This window comes from Astyanax mexicanus, chromosome 17 (genome assembly GCF_023375975.1).
Source record: "Astyanax mexicanus isolate ESR-SI-001 chromosome 17, AstMex3_surface, whole genome shotgun sequence".
Classification (NCBI taxonomy): domain Eukaryota; kingdom Metazoa; phylum Chordata; class Actinopteri; order Characiformes; family Acestrorhamphidae; genus Astyanax; species Astyanax mexicanus.
The window spans coordinates 33,618,965-33,635,541 of record NC_064424.1 but is presented as its reverse complement, the minus strand read 5'-3'; the positions used below and the strand labels follow the sequence as shown (position 1 = coordinate 33,635,541).

Here is a 16,577-nt window from a genome sequence, read left to right as displayed (position 1 = left end):
CCCATGTAGTAAACATGCAGTCTACAGTCTGATATACTCACTTCTAAATGGCAAAAGAGCTAGTGCTGAAGTTAGCGGCTAATGCTAATACTGCTCCAGTCTCAATGCTGGAGAACCTTTACTAAAACTCCTGTATAATGCTGTACTTCAGCTGAGTGGCTTTAATGCTCCTTAATACCTGACTGATAGGATTTTTAACATAAGTCGCACCAGATTATAAGGCACATTGAAGGATTTTAGTTGTGCCTTATAGTGTAAAAAATAGAGGACAATAAAGAAGCTTAGTTGGGACATTTCTTCTGAGTTTTCTTAAGTCTCTGCACAAATCATCTTGATACTAGGCTACATACGTCTGCTATGTTTTGCCGAGAGACCAATAGTATTGAAATTATATATTTATACTTCTCATCAACCACAATCAGATTCACTCTATCCTGATGAAGCAATTTATCTGGATGTTTTTTGTCTGTCTAAATACAAATTAGAACTGAACAGTATATAAATATTTCACAGTATTGTGATAAATTGACAATATCAAGCATATCATCAGTACTTAAATGTCACTGACCCAACTGTACAGTGCATCTTAAAAATGTCTTTAAATATTTATATATATTTTTTACCAAGATCACTCAGCTCTATCTGTGTATGAATTTGATCATGATATAGGTTCTGCCCTATCGTCCAGGCCTAATTACAAGTATACAATTTACGTTAGACCAACAATAGACAACATTACAGAACATTCATAATAGTTGGTAGGGCAATATGCAACATAATCATAAATCATCCAAAGAGAAACGACTGAATAAAGCAACATAAAATATGATTCGAATTCATTTTAATAAACAATTACTTAAATAATAATATTACATTATTTGGAGGAAGGCTAATCAATATGTGTAAGATCTTCATTATAAAGGTCATTATAATAGAAGAATCTTTGATATCTCGTTGGCTTGTACTTGGGGATTTGAGAAGTGCTTTAATTACAAGTATAATGTGGTAGTTAACAATCTATCTTTTTATCTCCAGTGTATAATTCCATCAGTTTTCCTAGTGCTATGATTGCCACATTTTTAATTCCCTCAGAAATCAGAAACCTTATACTATACCGAGAGAAGGTGGGATTATCTTAAAAAAGGATTTTATGTTTTTGTTTTTGTAATATTAACTTCTACAACAGCAGAAACAGCTGGGCTGGGACAGTGTTTACTTCTTTATTTGTTTTCTTGTTTATTATTTAGCAACCACAGTAGAATCAATAATTAATCAATTCCATCAAACAAATCAGATAAATCTATGAACTGTACCAAAGCAAAACCAGTCAGCCATGAATGTAAACAAACTTCACATCTTAGAACACCCGCACACACACACATCAAAATATCTCAAACCCCCCTCCAGAGTTCGTGGCTGAGGCCACCTCTCAGTCTTTAAGGTGCCCAGTTGGCTCCTCCTCCTCTGTAGGGAATATAATGTATTTTAACAAATCTCAGATATGCAGATGTGTAGACGATGTGTGTTTAACAGTCTGTGTCTTAGAAACACACTCAGCACTGTATGAGGCTTGTGTGTGTGGGTTAGTCCTGGTGGTCATGTTCTTGGCCAGGGATCAGGAGGCGGATGCTGTCGGTGCGCAGGATGGCGTAAAGAGAGAACCCCAAAATAAATAGAATTGAGAACACAAACAGCCAGTCAATGCTCTTCACTGGAACGCTGGGTAACGGCCCGGCCTGGTCCTCCTCTCCCACCGCCTGACCGGGAACCGCCTCAAAACCTGTCTCACACACGCAGAGAATCAGGGTCAGTCATTCAACAACTATTATCTACTGCATAATAAAAGCCATAATAAAACTCTGCAACAACAAATGCATGCACACACACTTCACATTGTACCTCTCAAACACACACACACACACACACACACCTGTCTGATTGGTGATGAAGGAGGTCAGGGTGTCCAGAGTCCGGTCTGTATGGTTAAAGCGGGCCATTGGTTTCGCTCCTTGGAAAAGCAGAATGTTAGGAACGGCCACCGTCCCAAACCGGGTGGATAAACTGCACAACAAACAACATCATCATTATTAAGTTGGCTTGGAAAAGCCAACTTACTGTTCTTCGTAATCTTATTATTAAGTTGGCTTGGAAAAGCCAACTTATTGTTCTTCGTAATCTTCTTATTCTACTTATTATTAAGTTGGCTTGGAAAAGCCAACTTCTTGTTCTTCGTAATCTTCTTATTATTATTATTATTATTATTATTATTATTCTTCCTCACTTTTGTTAAACGCTACTCCTCCTAGGGCTTTTAACGTAGAATCACGAAACTTTCAGGGATCGTGGGACCTATAGTGAATTACGTTGCTTGTGCTTTTTGGAGCGATATATCGTACGGTTTTCGTAAAAACTTCGTAAACGTACGCCCTTTTTTCCATAGACAATGAACTAGAAGATTTTTGAACGGCTGTGAACGTCAGAATTTTTGAGATATGAAGACGAAATTCGGATGGTCTATAGAACTTAGTGAGTTCTTTCCGAAAATATGCTTTACGAAACGATACGTCGTACGGATTTCGTACAAATGTCGTACGAAGTTTTCCCATAGAAATGAATGGGGGGCCCAGAGTTCCATCTCACACACGAGCAGCTCTGCGCACGGAACCCCTTCTCTCCCCTGCTCCTCCAGTACTGTGAGTGTATGGAGGAGCTGCTGTATGGAGCAGCTATCAGTCAAAAGTTTGGACACCCCGGCACCCCAGCCAGGGTTTAGCAACCACCTATTAACTGCTTAGCAACCACCTGGAAAACGTTAGCAACTGCCTAGCAACCACTTAGCAACCACTTTAGAAATTATAGCAACTGCCTAGCAACCAGTTAGCAACACCTTAGCAACCACCTGGAAAACGTTAGCAACTGCCTAGCAACCACTTAGCAACACCTTAGCAACCACCTGGAAAACGTTAGCAACTGCCTAGCAACCACTTAGCAACCACTTTAGAAATTATAGCAACTGCCTAGCAACCAGTTAGCAACACCTTAGCAACCACCTGGAAAACATTAGAAACAGCCTAGCAACAGCTTAGCAACCACTTTAGAAACGATAGCAACTGCCTAGCAACCACTTAGCAACACCTTAGCAACCACTAGGAAAACGTTAGCAACTGCCTAGCAACCACTTAGCAACCACTTTAGAAATTATAGCAACTGCCTAGCAACCAGTTAGCAACACCTTAGCAACCACCTGGAAAACGTTAGCAACTGCCTAGCAACCACTTAGCAACACCTTAGCAACCACCTGGAAAACGTTAGCAACTGCCTAGCAACCACTTAGCAACCACTTTAGAAATGATAGCAACTGCCTAGCAACCAGTTAGCAACACCTTAGCAACCACCAGGAAAACGTTAGAAACAGCCTAGCAACAGCTTAGCAACCACTTTAGAAACGATAGCAACTGCCTAGCAACCACTTAGCAACACCTTAGCAACCACTAGGAAAACGTTAGCAACTGCCTAGCAACCACTTAGCAACTGCCTAGCAACCACCTGGAAAACGTTAGCAACTGCCTAGCAAACACTTAGCAACCACCTGGAAAACATTAGCAACTGCCTAGCAACCACTTAGCAACTGCCTAGCAACCACTTGGAAAACGTTAGCAACTGCCTAGCAACCACTTAGCAACTGCCTAGCAACCACCTGGAATACGTTAGCAACTGCCTAGCAACCACTTAGCAACCACCTGGAAAACGTTAGCAACTGCCTAGCAACCACTGAGCAACCACCTGGAAAACGTTAGCAACTGCCTAGCAACCACTTAGCAACTGCCTAGCAACCACCTGGAATACGTTAGCAACTGCCTAGCAACCACTTAGCAACCACCTGGAAAACGTTAGCAACTGCCTAGCAACAACTTAGCAACTGCCTAGCAACCACCTGGAAAACGTTAGCAACTGCCTAGCAACCACTTAGCAACCACCTGGAAAACGTTAGCAACTGCCTAGCAACCACTTAGCAACTGCCTAGCAACCACTTGGAAAACGTTAGCAACTGCCTAGCAACCACTTAGCAACTGCCTAGCAACCACCTGGAAAACGTTAGCAACTGCCTAGCAACCACTTAGCAACCACCTGGAAAACGTTAGCAACTGCCTAGCAACCACTTAGCAGCTGCCTAGCAACCACCTGGAATATGTTAGCAACTACCTAGTAACCACTTAGCAACCACCTGGAAAATGTTAGCAACTGCCTAGCAACCACTTAGCAACTGCCTAGCAACCACTTGGAAAACGTTAGCAACTGCCTAGCAACCACTTAGCAACTGCCTAGCAACCACCTGGAAAACGTTAGCAACTGCCTAGCAACCACTTAGCAACCACCTGGAAAACGTTAGCAACTGCCTAGCAACCACTTAGCAACCACTTTAGAAATGAAAGCAACTGCCTAGCAACCACTTAGCAACACCTTAACAACCATTGGGAAAACGTTAGCAACTGCCTAGCAACCACTTTAGAAATGATAGCAACTGCCTAGCAACCACTTAGCAACACCTTAACAACCACTAGGAAAACAATAGCAACTGCCTAGCAACCACTTAGCAACCACTTTAGAAATGATATCAACTGCCTAGCAACCACTTAGCAACACCTTAACAACCACTAGGAAAACGATAGCAACTGCCTAGCAACCACTTAGCAACCACTTTAGAAATGATAGCAACAACCTAGCAACACCCTAGCAACCACCTAGCAACACCTTAGCAACCACCTGTTATATGTTAGCAATTGCCTAGCAACCAGTTAGCAACAGCTTAGCAACCACCTGGAAAACATTAGCAATTGCCTAGCAACAGCTTAGCAACCTTTTCAGAAATGATAGCAACCGCCTAGCAACACATTAGCAATCAAAAGTTTAACCAAAAGTTTTACGATTTCAGCATTTAAAAAAGCGTTTTTAGATTTCAGCGTTTAACCAAACGTTTTTAGATGTCAGCGTTTAATCAAACGTTTTTAGATTTCAGCGTTTAACCAAATGTTTGTAGATTTCATCGTTTAACCAAACGTTTTTAGATTTCAGCGTTTTTAGCATTTAGCGTTAACAGCATATCAATGACTCTTCACACTCTTCAGACAGAAAAAGCTTAGCAACCATTTTAACTTTTTAACGTTATTAGCGTTCTTTTCCAAGCCAACTTAAAGTTCGTTCACGAACTTTACCTTTTCTAGTTATTATTATTATTATTCTCGCAACAAAATTTAAAACACTACTCCTCCTACAGCTTTTGACGTAGAATCACGAAATTTTGCAGTATCGTAGAACCTATACCCGATTAGGTTGCTTGTGCTTTTTGAAGCGATACATCGTACGGTTTTCGTAAAAACTTCGTAAACGTACGCATTTTTTTCCCATAGGAATGAATGGGGCGAAATTTTAAACGTCCGTAACCGCCACAATTTTTGACATACAAATACAAAAATCGGACGGTCTATAGACTTTACCACGTTCTTTCCGAAAATGTAAACGTTTTGACGATATGTCGTACAGTTTTCGTACAATTGTCGTACGAAGTTTTCCCATAGAAATGAATGGGGGGCCCAGAGTTCTATCTCACACACGAGCAGCTCTGCGCACGGAACCCCTTCTCTCCCCTGCTCCTCCAGTACTGTGAGTGTATGGAGGAGCTGCTGTATGGAGCAGCTATCAGTCAAAAGTTTGGACACCCCGGCACCCCAGCCAGGGTTTAGCAACCACCTATTAACTGCTTAGCAACCACCTGGAAAACGTTAGCAACTGCCTAGCAACCACTTAGCAACCACTTTAGAAATTATAGCAACTGCCTAGCAACCAGTTAGCAACACCTTAGAAACCACCTGGAAAACGTTAGCAACTGCCTAGCAACCACTTAGCAACACCTTAGCAACCACCTGGAAAACGTTAGCAACTGCCTAGCAACCACTTAGCAACCACTTTAGAAATTATAGCAACTGCCTAGCAACCAGTTAGCAACACCTTAGCAACCACCTGGAAAACGTTAGAAACAGCCTAGCAACAGCTTAGCAACCACTTTAGAAACGATAGCAACTGCCTAGCAACCACTTAGCAACACCTTAGCAACCACTAGGAAAACGTTAGCAACTGCCTAGCAACCACTTAGCAACCACTTTAGAAATTATAGCAACTGCCTAGCAACCAGTTAGCAACACCTTAGCAACCACCTGGAAAACGTTAGCAACTGCCTAGCAACCACTTAGCAACACCTTAGCAACCACCTGGAAAACGTTAGCAACTGCCTAGCAACCACTTAGCAACCACTTTAGAAATGATAGCAACTGCCTAGCAACCAGTTAGCAACACCTTAGCAACCACCAGGAAAACGTTAGAAACAGCCTAGTAACAGCTTAGCAACCACTTTAGAAACGATAGCAACTGCCTAGCAACCACTTAGCAACACCTTAGCAACCACTAGGAAAACGTTAGCAACTGCCTAGCAACCACTTAGCAACCACTTTAGAAATTATAGCAACTGCCTAGCAACCAGTTAGCAACACCTTAGCAACCACCTGGAAAACGTTAGCAACTGCCTAGCAACCACTTAGCAACACCTTAGCAACCACCTGGAAAACGTTAGCAACTGCCTAGCAACCACTTAGCAACCACTTTAGAAATTATAGCAACTGCCTAGCAACCAGTTAGCAACACCTTAGCAACCACCAGGAAAACGTTAGAAACAGCCTAGCAACAGCTTAGCAACCACTTTAGAAACGATAGCAACTGCCTAGCAACCACTTAGCAACACCTTAGCAACCACTAGGAAAACGTTAGCAACTGCCTAGCAACCACTTAGCAACCACTTTAGAAATTATAGCAACTGCCTAGCAACCAGTTAGCAACACCTTAGCAACCACCTGGAAAACGTTAGCAACTGCCTAGCAACCACTTAGCAACACCTTAGCAACCACCTGGAAAACGTTAGCAACGGCCTAGCAACCACTTAGCAACCACTTTAGAAATTATAGCAACTGCCTAGCAACCAGTTAGCAACACCTTAGCAACCACCAGGAAAACGTTAGAAACAGCCTAGCAACCACTTAGCAACACCTTAGCAACCACCTGGAAAACGTTAGCAACTGCCTAGCAACCACTTAGCAACACCTTAGCAACCACCTGGAAAACGTTAGCAACGGCCTAGCAACCACTTAGCAACCACTTTAGAAATTATAGCAACTGCCTAGCAACCAGTTAGCAACACCTTAGCAACCACCAGGAAAACGTTAGAAACAGCCTAGCAACAGCTTAGCAACCACTTTAGAAACGATAGCAACTGCCTAGCAACCACTTAGCAACACCTTAGCAACCACTAGGAAAACGTTAGCAACTGCCTAGCAACCACTTAGCAACCACTTTAGAAATTATAGCAACTGCCTAGCAACCACTTAGCAACACCTTAGCAACCACCTGGAAAACGTTAGCAACTGCCTAGCAACCACTTAGCAACACCTTAGCAACCACCTGGAAAACGTTAGCAACTGCCTAGCAACCACTTAGCAACCACTTTAGAAATTATAGCAACTGCCTAGCAACCAGTTAGCAACACCTTAGCAACCACCAGGAAAACGTTAGAAACAGCCTAGCAACAGCTTAGCAACCACTTTAGAAACGATAGCAACTGCCTAGCAACCACTTAGCAACACCTTAGCAACCACTAGGAAAACGTAAGCAACTGTTTAGCAACCGCCTTGCAACCACTTAGCAACCATGTGTAATACATTAGCAAATAACTAGCAACCGCTTAGCAACAGCTTAGCAACCACCTGTAAGACGTTAGCAACTGCCTAGCAACCACTTTCAAGATTTTAGCATTTATCCAAATGTTTTTAGATTTCAGGGTTTAACCAAACATTTTTAGTTTTCAGCGTTTAACCAAACATTTTTAGATTTCAACGTTTAACCAAACATTTTTAGATTTCCGTGTTTTTGGCATTTAGCGTTTAGCAACCATTTTAACTTTTTAACGTTATTAGCGTTCTTTTCCAAGCCAACTTAAAGTTTGTTCACGAACTTTACCTTTTCTAGTTATTATTATTATTCTGCGCTCAAAATTTAATCACTATCTCCTCCTAGGGCTTTTGACGTAGAACCACGAAATTTTGCAGTATCGTAGGACCTATACCCGAATAGGTTGCTTGTGCTTTTTTAAGCGATACATCGTACGGTTTTCGTAAAAACTTCGTAAACGTACGCATTTTTTTCCCATAGGAATGAATGGGGCCAAATTTTAAACGTCCGTAACCGCCACAATTTTTGAGATACGAACACCAAATTCGGCGAGCTTATAGATCTTATCGAGATCTTTAAATTAATAGGAGGTTGCGAAGTGATACGACGTACGGTTTTCGTACAATTGTCGTACGAAGTTTTCCCATAGAAATGAATGGGGGGCCCAGAGTTCCATCTCACACACGAGCAGCTCTGCGCACGGAACCCCTTCTCTCCCCTGCTCCTCCAGTACTGTGAGTGTATGGAGGAGCTGCTGTATGGAGCAGCTATCAGTCAAAAGTTTGGACACCCCGGCACCCCAGCCAGGTTTTAGCAACCACCTATTAACTGCTTAGCAACCACCTGGAAAACGTTAGCGACTGCCTAGCAACCACTTAGCAACACCTTAGCAACCACCTGGAAAACATTAGCAACTGCCTAGCAACCACTTAGCAACAACTTAGCAACCACTTTAGAAATTATAGCAACTGCCTAGCAACCAGTTAGCAACCACTTAGCAAACACCTGGAAAACGTTAGCAACTGCCTAGCAACCACTTAGCAACACCTTAGCAACCACCTGGAAAACGTTAGCAACTGCCTAGCAACCACTTAGCAACAACTTAGCAACCACTTTAGAAATTATAGCAACTGCTTAGCAACCAGTTAGCAACCACTTAGCAAACACCTGGAAAACGTTAGCAACTGCCTAGCAACCACTTAGCAACACCTTAACAACCACTAGGAAAACGTTAGCAACCACTTAGCAACCACCTTAGAAACGATAGCAACTGCCTAGCAACCACTTTAGAAATGATAGCAACAGCCTAGCAACCACTTACCAACACCTTAGCAACCATTAGGAAAACGTTAGCAACTGCCTAGCAACCACTTAGCAACCACTTTAGAAATGATAGCAACTGCCTAGCAACCACCTAGCAACACCTTAGCAACCACCCCAGATACCATAGCAACACCTTAGCAACCACCTAGTAACACCTTAGCAACCACCTAGCAACCACCTAGCAACACCTTAGCAACCACCCCGGTTACCATAGCAACACCTTAGCAACCACCTAGCAATACCTTAGCAACCACCTAGCAACCACTTAGCAACCACCTAGCAACCACCTAGCAACACCTTAGCAACCACCCCAGATACCATAGCAACACCTTAGCAACCACCTAGCAACACCTTAGCAACCACCTAGCAACCACCTAGCAACACCTTAGCAACCACCCCAGATACCATAGCAACACCTTAGCAACCACCTAGCAACACCTTAGCAACCACCTAGCAACCACCTAGCAACACCTTAGCAACCACCCCGGATACCATAGCAACACCTTAGCAACCACCTAGCAACACTGTAGCAACCACCCTAGATACCATAGCAACACCTTAGCAACCGCATAGCAACACCTTAGCAACCACCTAGCAACATCTTAGCAACCACCCCGGATACCATAGCAACACCTTAGCAACCACCTAGCAACCACCTAGAAACACCTTAGCAACCACCCCAGATACCATAGCAACACCTTAGCAACCACCTAGCAACATCTTAGCAACCACCCCGGATACCATAGCAACACCTTAGCAACCACTTAGAAACACCTTAGCAACAACCCCAGATACCATAGCAACACCTTAGCAACCACCTAGCAACACCCTAGCAACCACCTAGCGACACCTTAGCAACCACTCCGGATACCATAGCAACAGCCTAGCAACCACGTAACAACATCTTAGCAACCACCCCAGATACCATAGCAACAACCTAGCAACACCCTAGCAACCACCTAGCAACACCTTAGCAACTACCTGGTATATGTTAGCAATTGCCTAGCAACCAGTTAGCAATAGCTTCCCAACCACCTGGAAAACATTAGCAACTGCCTAGCAACAGCTTAGCAACCTTTTCAGAAATGATAGCAACTGCCTAGCAACACATTAGCAATCAAAAGTTTAACCAAAAGTTTTACGATTTCAGCATTTAAACAAGCGTTTTTAGATTTCAGCGTTTAATCAAACGTTTTTAGATTTCAGCGTTTAACCAAACGTTTTTAGATTTCAGCGTTTAATCAAACGTTATTAGATTTCAGCGTTTAACCAAATGTTTTTAGATTTCAGCGTTTAACCAAACGTTTTTAGATTTCAGCGTTTAATCAAACGTTTTTAGATTTCAGCGTTTAACCAAATGTTTTTAGATTTCAGCGTTTAACCAAACGTTTTTAGATTTCAGCGTTTTTAGCATTTAGCGTTTAGCCAAAAGTTAACAGCATATCAATGACTCTTCACACTCTTCAGACGGAAAAAGCTTAGCAACCATTTTAACTTTTTCACGTTATTAGCGTTCTTTTCCAAGCCAACTTAAAGTTCGTTCACGAACTTTGCCTTTTCTAGTTTAACTATAGAAATATAAACACACTTAGTTTTACCAGCACCCACAAATATTCAGGTTAATCAGTTACATTAATTATACTTCCACTAATTATTTCATGTTCCACTAATAGAAATTAATTATTTTTTTTTATTAATTAATTAATTAAACAGACTGGGCTGGAATGATGTCTGAGTGCTGATCAGCTGGATGGATATGTGGTTACAGATTCCCACTCCTGTAAGTCAGTGATGAATACCTGCTGTGCTGTGAGGCATCCAGAGCGAGGAAGTGCATGCTGGGAAATACCCGAGGCAGGGCATTGAAGTGTGGGGCGAGGTTAGCTGAGAACTGACACCACGTAGTAAAGAATAAAACCAGGGTGCACTCTGTACCGTTAGCATTGAGGAATTCCATCAGATCCTTTAGAAAACACACAACATACAAATCTGTTACATTCTCCAAGGAGACAAATATACCAACTGACAAAAAAAGCAAAGCCACAGTATTTTTATTATTATTTGATCTTTAATAAACCTAAATGCTCTAGTGTCTTAAATAAAAAGGCGAGCTGTAGCAGCGCAATTCTTATTGTGGGTTTTGGTGCAAAGTTCAATCTAAACGACACGCTGAAATCAGTTAATATAAAACTAGTGGTGTGTAGAATTTCAAGCACCATGGAAAGCAAGAGGAATTTTTACACCTAAAAGTGCAAACTAGAGTTACATTGTGTACATTTAGTCCACTGCAGTTTAGTGACTGGGCACACTAAAGAACTTTAATGACTTTATTGTCCTTTTATCATCACCTATGTGGGCACAGTCTTCCAAAGCATGACACTGATTGGTTTGTAGAATGTTAAATTGTTTTTTTTCTTTCCAGGTGTTGCGCTAAATTCTGCCTCCCTGCCTGAACCTGACTCCCTTCAAGTGCAGTAGTTGCAAAAATAAAGTAACAAATAGATTAAAGTAACATTTAGTAACATTTACATTAACTATTTTATAACACAAAGGCACTAACAGATTCTTTTTTCTGGTCAAAACAGTGTCCATCTGATCAAAGACACCGATTGCTCTGCATGCCATAGCTCTTGCTATAAATGTATTTTTTAATGCAACTGTAAGACAAATTGCGAGCGTTGATGGTTCTTCTCGCTCATTTGGCATGAAGCCGAAATGCTCTCACACCGGAGCCTTGGAATGCGGCTTTAAAACACCCGGACTGGACTACTCTTAACTTTCTAAATGTTTTCTAAAGCTCCACATGCAGGCTCCCGTGTGTGTGTATGTGTGGCGGCACCGTCCCTGGTGCATAAGCTCTGCGTGCACTACACTCATTAACGATAGATGTTGCTGTCTGACAGATTTGTATTCGCCTCTGACAGAGAGCTGGTGAGAGAGCAGCGATCTCATGTAAACAAACCCATGTGGAAACCTAATGGCTGTTATCGACTTCGGAACAAATGATTGTGGTTTAAAAATTATTGTATGATAAGTTGATGACGTAGTTATAACTGTACTAATACAAATACAGCAGATTTACTTTTACAAACTGAGATCTGGAGTGTTTACACCTGTCTAAACAAACCGATTTAAGGATAGAATTGGCCTGGCACACAGAAAACAGGGAAGAGGTGTGGAGATGGAGACAGAGATGGAAGGTCAGTACCGCACCTGAGAGGCATTCAGGACCTGTACAGTGAAGCTCTCCAGCCCAGTGATGCTCCTTTTATCACAGCTGACCTTATAGGTCTTGGCTGTTTCTGTGGAGTTCTGCTCGTCCCCCGAACCGCTGACCCCTGACCCTGCGGGGTTCTCCACTGACTCCTCTTCAGAAGACCCCTCCACCTTACAGCTCTCCCCCTCGCACACCTCTGAGACCCCAAACAGAGACTCCTTCAGGCTTTTCGGGATCAGAGCCTCGATCCCGGCGGGGTCTGCAGACAGCTCGGCCCCCAGCACGGCGTCCGCCATCTCCGCCGTCTTAAACTGCTGAATCCTGGGCTGGAGCTCCGGGGTCTCTGACACAAACTGAGGGGTCTGACCATCACTGTCCTCCACCAGGGACTGAGGAGAGCGGAACTCCGAGGGCTCACCTTCATCTGCAAACACATCAGAGAGCGAAATGTATATATTTACATTTATTACTTTTCTACTGGCATGGGCAATATGGCTCTAAAATAATATCACAATATTTCAGGTAATTTTTGCGATAAGGATATGCTTGGATATGCAAATAATTTACTACTGCAGCAAAAAAAACATTCAAGTTTTATTCATTTATTACTTATATAATAAAGAATACATAAAAAAATCCAAAACGTTTGTCGTAAACATTTAGCATAAAGACTTGCTAAAAAAATATACCTCAAAACTAAAGTGTAGCATTTAAACTAATAACAAACATTAAAAATCAAATACAGTAAACATTCTTGTTTTCAATAATATCGTGATATCACGGATTTTTGAGATATTATTGCGTTGATACGATCTAACATCCCTACGGACTACATTACAGGAGGCTCCTGAGCTTTTTGTAACTCTCCGTTCCACTTTAAATACTATAGCAATTACACAGCGGCGCCTCCGTGATTTAAGGTGGACCGGACAATTAGCAAGCAGCTTGTGTTTCTTGACTATTACCAACATTCCCGCCCTCAGTTTATTACAAAAATTACAATCAAATCCAGCCTGAATTCAGGGTTATTAAATACCCCTACTCCTTACCTAGAACCGAGTCTAGAGCCCAGGTTCTGCAGATCAGCAGAATAAACAGAACCGTCAGAGACATGCTCGCGTCCTCAGCGCGCTCACAGTCCGGCCCGCAGCGCAGCTTATATAAATTATTATTATTATCTTTACATTAATTTATATTTATCTTTACTGTTTCATTTAATAATACAGAGAACTGTGTTGCAGAACCTGAGAAGTGCGGTTGGGTTAATAACGAAGCACCAACGCTACTGCATCCGGGTTACGCGCTACAGCAAGAGCCGGTTTATGAAGAGACTTCCCACTTCCCCCGTTATTTCAGAAAATTATTGCACACCGCTAGAGGGAGGCCGCGAGTGAGTCGTAAATAAATGGGGGTGAATGGAGCTAAACGGCTAAAAAACGAATTTTAAATTTTAACTTACTACGTGTCCAAGATATTCCTTTCAGTTTGGAAAAAAAATACTTGGATATCTTTACTATTTCACAGTAAACGTGTTTAAGGTAGTAAAGAAACTAGCGTTACTGCTACTGTGAGCTGATGCTGGAGATACAGACAGGTTTAACAGGTATATATACACATTTAAACGCTTCGGTACTGAAGCACTTATTAATTCAGCGAAACACTGACGAAGGAAGGTGCCTGCCTGATGACCCCCGAGAAGAGCTTGCACTGAAGTTTGTGTTAAAGTTTGGATGAAGGGGATTGGTGTGGTCCTGCTCTTGTAATAATTTGTCTCATGAGTTTTTGTAGACGTCTGAGTACTTGGCAGTTGAGGCACGGACCATGAACATAGTTCGCTATGCTTCTGGATTCTTGTCGAGCCAGTATCAGATGGTAGTGGTTGCTGTGTTCTGCTCACGCAACTTATAATGTGATTTATTGTGTGTGATTGTGCTTAGGTAAGTGTGTTGTTGCCATAGTTAAAGGAAGTGAGCTTAGATTAAGGAGGGATTCTGTTTGTTCATAGGTTATTTTTTGGTAGGTCTGTTACTTGGCAGTTGAGGCAATGGACCATGAACATAGTGTTAGGCTGTGCTTCTGGATTCTTGTCGAGCCAGTATCAGATTGTGGTGGTTTTGCTATTGTTGTTAGGTGAGTGAGTAGTAGATCCTGGCTGAGCCCTATGCATAACCCCAGCTGTTAGGTGCAGGATTTGTCAATTTCCTGTATTATATTACTTGTTAAGTGTTAAGAAAATGAGAAAAAAAATCAGTATAAAAAAAAGAAATAAATATTATCAAACATCTATAAACCATGATTTTGTACAGTTGCTTCATAAATCCATATATAAATCCACAAGTCTTTAATAAATGGAGGTGAATGGTATTAATAGGCAAAGATCAAATAAACAAAGGTAACTAACTACATTTATTCCTTTAACTCTAGGCAGAAGAATCAAATATTTTGCTAAAAAGCAAAGGTTTTTAATTTTTTTCTACAGCAAACAGGTTGTGGGCAGTAGATTTGCAAGCATTAATTACTGCTACTGTGAGCTGACTAGTTGGTTACCTGCTAAAGATACAGCCAAAGCAAATTTAATGAATAGGTTTATTACTGGATATTGTTAAAATTATGTGTTATGTACTTAACATTTGATATTGTTCTGTGTTGAGAAAATGAGTAATTTGTTTTTAATATATATAAATTCTGATTTTCAATTGCTCCATTTATTTTGGATTAACTCGGGAGCATTCTCCGGATAGTCTGGCAATTCCTAAAAAGATCCTAAAGCAGGGGTGTCAAACTCATTTTGGCCGAGGGCCACATTGGCATATTGGCTGTCCTCTGAGGTCCATGTAACTTATAAATATAAGAAAATGTAACTAGATGTAATATAAAATGAATGTGATTACTCCTTAATGTTAAATAACTCTCAATATATTATTTATTCAATCAAATATTACAGTTGCATGGAAAAAATGTTTGCTTGTTGCTCTATTAAAATAAATCCTTTTAATTTGTCATGTTATGAAATCCAAAAACTCCATCAATCAAGAACCAAACTAGTCAAGTGAATATAAAGGACATAAAATACAAGTTATATTAACTTTGATCAAAACGTGTGATACTGAAATAAGGCTTAATAAATATAAAATCAAAAATTGTAAGCTGTTAAGAACATGTGACAGATTTAGCATTTCCTCAGATTTAGCAGTTCCTCATCCAACCACTAGTAGGAGCTGCAGCAGCAGCAGCACAAGCCCGCAGTCTTTACTGAGTCAGAGCTACAGCCCAGCCACGGGCTACCAGGGCTCAGCTGAGCCAGTCTGGAGCGTTTTTAAAAATTTGTAAGTTCTTCTGTGTATGAAATAAAATAACCCCACTAACCGGATAATACAGCTCTCTACAGTTCATCTTTCAGCCCAAGCAGCTAACAGCAGCCGTTTAGAGCAGCCGTCACGGAGGCACTGCTGGGATTACATTATAAACAGGTCAGTTAGCGCGCTGCTAACCTCAGGATGTTTATAACTACGGAGTTTAGTGGACAAACCACAGCAGCAAGGTTAGACTGTTGAAGGCTACTGAAGACTGTTAAAGCAGGCAACGCAGCGTAAGCAAAAAAAAACAAAAACCACACACACACACACCAAAATACAAGTTAAGATAAAATATGAAAACGAACATAATAAAGCATAAATAATTAAATTGAATTGCGGGCCAGATGTATGCTTATTTTGTTAACCCATGAGGGGCCTTATGAAACCGCGTCGCAGGCCGGTACTTTGAGACCCCTGTCCTAAAGTGAGTATTCTCCTCTCCCGAGTTTCTCTGCTAGAGCCAGTTTATAGAGAGACTATTCATTTTTCATCTCCGCCGTTTTATCAGAAAATGAGCGCGCGCCGCTAGAGGGAGCCCGCGAGGGAGTTCAAAACAGAATGAATGAATGAATGAGGTGAATAGAGTGCAGCGGTAAAAAAAAAAAAAAACCTAACTATTTGCTTAGGATATTTTTTATTTCGAAAAGTATAATAAATTATTTTGCTTAAAATAATAAATAAAATATTTTTTTCTACAGCAAACATTTTTAATCAGTAAAGACAATAGACTGTGTATGACGCTAGTACTACTGATACTGTGAGCTGACTGGATGGTGATCTGATGCTAGAGTAACAGACAGAGCGCATTTAGGTTGATAATTAGAGTTTAAACGCTTTAAATAGTATGTTTGTGGTACTGAAACATTTGCAAATGAGATCAATGTTCAATATTAAAAAGAACAAACGCC

General features: G+C 41.2%; 1 protein-coding gene across 1 annotated transcript; it reads right to left on the bottom strand.

The window, feature by feature from the left end:
• Nucleotides 1–1,206: 1,206 nt before the first annotated feature.
• txndc15 (thioredoxin domain containing 15) lies at nt 1,207–13,463 on the bottom strand. Its single transcript, XM_007238889.4, has 5 exons — nt 13,363–13,463; nt 12,310–12,737; nt 10,896–11,059; nt 1,931–2,061; nt 1,207–1,780 (listed from the first exon to the last, which is right to left on the bottom strand). The coding sequence occupies exons 1-5, from the start codon at nt 13,424–13,426 to the stop codon at nt 1,584–1,586; spliced, it is 984 nt and encodes a 327-aa protein (XP_007238951.3). The 5' UTR covers nt 13,427–13,463; the 3' UTR covers nt 1,207–1,583.
• Between the last annotated feature and the right edge of the window lie 3,114 nt (nt 13,464–16,577).

What these genes read in the sequence shown, in the direction of transcription:
- txndc15 (XM_007238889.4), bottom strand. Translation starts at nt 13,426, where the DNA reads ATGTCTCTGACGGTTCTGTTTATTCTGCTGATCTGCAGAACCTGGGCT. An exon ending in GGCTCTAGACTCGGTTCTAG is followed by an intron (nt 12,738 to 13,362) that starts GTAAGGAGTAGG and finishes ATGTGTTTGCAG; the next exon opens with ATGAAGGTGAGCCCTCGGAG. An exon ending in GATGCCTCACAGCACAGCAG is followed by an intron (nt 2,062 to 10,895) that starts GTATTCATCACT and finishes TTTGTTGTGCAG; the next exon opens with TTTATCCACCCGGTTTGGGA.